This window comes from Aureococcus anophagefferens (assembly GCF_000186865.1).
Source record: "Aureococcus anophagefferens unplaced genomic scaffold AURANscaffold_2295, whole genome shotgun sequence".
In the NCBI taxonomy this organism is placed as follows: Eukaryota; class Pelagophyceae; order Pelagomonadales; family Pelagomonadaceae; genus Aureococcus; species Aureococcus anophagefferens.
This window is the reverse complement of record NW_008706733.1, coordinates 1-1,008: the sequence shown is the minus strand read 5'-3', so window position 1 is coordinate 1,008 and position 1,008 is coordinate 1. Positions and strand designations below refer to the sequence as shown.

General features: G+C 69.1%; 1 protein-coding gene across 1 annotated transcript; it reads left to right on the top strand.

The window, feature by feature from the left end:
* AURANDRAFT_69575 (hypothetical protein) lies at nt 1-999 on the top strand (the record flags this gene model as incomplete). The annotated part of the gene is made up of 2 exons (XM_009045347.1): nt 1-352; nt 552-999. Coding segments are annotated over 2 exons (800 nt in total), but the record flags the coding sequence as incomplete, so codon positions are not given.
* Nucleotides 1,000-1,008: the final 9 nt, after the last annotated feature.

Here is a 1,008-nt window from a genome sequence, read left to right as displayed (position 1 = left end):
GGTGCGTCGCGCCGGACACGTGCCAGTGCGGCCCCCACTGGCACGGCCACGACTGCTCGCTGCCCGTGTGCCACCAGGGCTTCTTCGCGCCGTTCCTCGACGCCGAGGCGCCGCGGCGGCCGCCGCCGGACCGGCCCCTGCACTGGCCGAGCTACCGGCCCTGCTTCTACGGCCGCTGGTGCAACGCGACGCGCGGCTTCGACTGCGCGCAGCTCCGGCGCCCCGCGCCGCCCCTCGAGGTGCCCAGCGGCGGCGCGTTCCGCGCGGCCACGGGCTGGCGCGACCGGCCCGACCGCTGCGACATCTTCGAGGTCCGCGACGACGCGTACACGCGCTTCCAGTACACGCCTGTGTGCAAATCAAATCTTCAACCCGACTTCAATGTGCGCGTATGCGAATGTTTTGTCACGAGCACTTCCGCCGTGCTTCGAGAACTCGCTGAGAGCAATCGATTCGTCCAAAAATCAGCCGAATCGACTTCGATTTGACCGAGCGAGAGAATTCTGAAGTTTGGCCCCGACGTCCCAGCTCACTGGTTGATTTGCACACAGGTACACGCGCGAGGACAACTCGACGACGGCCTACCACCGCTACACGCCGCTCACGCCCTACGGCTGGAACGCGACGGGCTGGCCCTGGCGCGCCTACGCGGGCGCCGCGGACGGCGGCGCGGGCCGGTCGCGGCCCTGGAACCGGCGGAGCGACCGCCAGGTCGCGTTCTTCGAGTACCACAACGTGACCCAGGGCGTCTACGCCTGCGCCAACGGCGGCAACTGCACGGCGCCCGACGTCTGCCGCTGCGCCGAGGGCTGGAGCGGCTTCGACTGCCGCACGCCGATCTGCGACCAGGGCTACTACGTCGAGGACCAGGCCAGCTTCGTGTCCGGCACGGAGGACCCGGACGAGGTCGCGTACTTCGAGCGCTTCCTCGACCCCAACGTGTCGGCCTACCGGCGGACCTGGCCCTACAGCAACCCGGACTTCGTGCTCGACGAGGAGGTCTTCGAC